Here is a 1,292-nt window from a genome sequence, read left to right as displayed (position 1 = left end):
GAGTAAGTTCAGTCCGCAGGCATGAATGGTGGTGGGAAGTTACTTTAGTTACTTTACTTCAGTTAGACTGCATGACCAACAGTACAAGACTTTAACTCAATCAACCAACCATACTGACAAAGCAGCAGCCAATGGGAAATCTGCACTGCTCTACTCCCATATAAAGGAGGAGGTAGAGAGATCCTCTCAGAAGTGAGTGTTACGCACCTGTTTGTCCACCACTCCCACCCAAGCAGCTCCGTGACGCAGGAGCAACCGAACAGCCTCCGTCTGTCCTGCTTTACTCGCACACATCACACCCGTCCAGTAGAAATCATCGCGAAAGTTGACGTCACAGCCTCGCCGCAGGAGCTCCTTCAGGGCCTGAATGTCTCCCTCCTGAGCGCATCGGAGGAGTCTGTGTCCGTCTCGCTCGGAGCTGCTGACCGCTTCGCCACGAGCAGCTTCTCTTCTTCTTCGTTTGGGTCCTCGTGTCAAAAGATAACGGGCGATCATGATAAAACTGTACAGTTATCATAAACTAATCTCTGAAGGAATGCAAATGCTAAGATTAAAGAAGACTACTCATACTGTATATACTACTACTGTGAGATTTTTAATGAATGTTTTGAAGAGCACACATACTGTATAGATGACAGACTGATGCAACACTATTTAACTGTGTAAATACATGCAACACCAATTTCAATGCAATTTATTTGTACTTTTAAACAATTTAAACAAATACACCTGTAGCCAAATCTCAAACAGAAAAAGTAGATTTTCATGTCATGATTTCATTGTATGCTTACCAACATTCTTCAAAATATCTTATATTGCGTTCAGCAGAATACAGAAATTCATACAGGCTTGATTTCATTTTTAGATGTTCTAACGGTTATAATGACATTACAAGAGCAATGTCTCGGTTTAAGATTTTATTTCCTCATCCTCCCACCCTGCCAAAATGCAAATACATTTACAATTAATTTCAGAATTTCAGGCATGTCATGATGTTTTGTTTTTTGCAGCTGTGCTTTTAAGACATGTATGTAAAATGTTGCTAAACACAGTTAGGAAAAATATAAACCCTGGCAACACATCCGTATCTGCTTTAATGTTTTGTATTGTTGTTGGTTTTTAAGGCGAGACACTACAGGCAAAACAGTTTTTTTTAATGCATCTGGAAACTTTTTTGGGCTTTAATGGCTTTTCATCAAGTCATATTCAATATATTTCAAATATAACACACACTGAAAAAAATGTTTCCCTTAGGGCAAGTTATTTATTTTTCATTGGCTCAAGTAAAAAAA

The 1,292-nt window shown here is 39.2% G+C and overlaps 1 protein-coding gene across 1 annotated transcript; it reads right to left on the bottom strand.

Moving 5' to 3' along the window:
- Positions 1-81: 81 nt before the first annotated feature.
- Positions 82-507, bottom strand: LOC107682883 (G patch domain and ankyrin repeat-containing protein 1-like). Its single transcript, XM_016479003.1, has one exon. It carries the CDS (start codon positions 493-495, stop codon positions 187-189), a length of 309 nt encoding a protein of 102 aa, XP_016334489.1. The 5' UTR covers positions 496-507; the 3' UTR covers positions 82-186.
- Positions 508-1,292: the final 785 nt, after the last annotated feature.

The sequence above is a fragment of the Sinocyclocheilus anshuiensis genome, unplaced genomic scaffold (genome assembly GCF_001515605.1).
Source record: "Sinocyclocheilus anshuiensis isolate Anshui unplaced genomic scaffold, SAMN03320099.WGS_v1.1 C32687467, whole genome shotgun sequence".
NCBI classification, from domain to species: domain Eukaryota; kingdom Metazoa; phylum Chordata; class Actinopteri; order Cypriniformes; family Cyprinidae; genus Sinocyclocheilus; species Sinocyclocheilus anshuiensis.
Note: the sequence above shows the minus strand (reverse complement) of the source record. Positions and strands in the feature narration are given on the sequence as shown.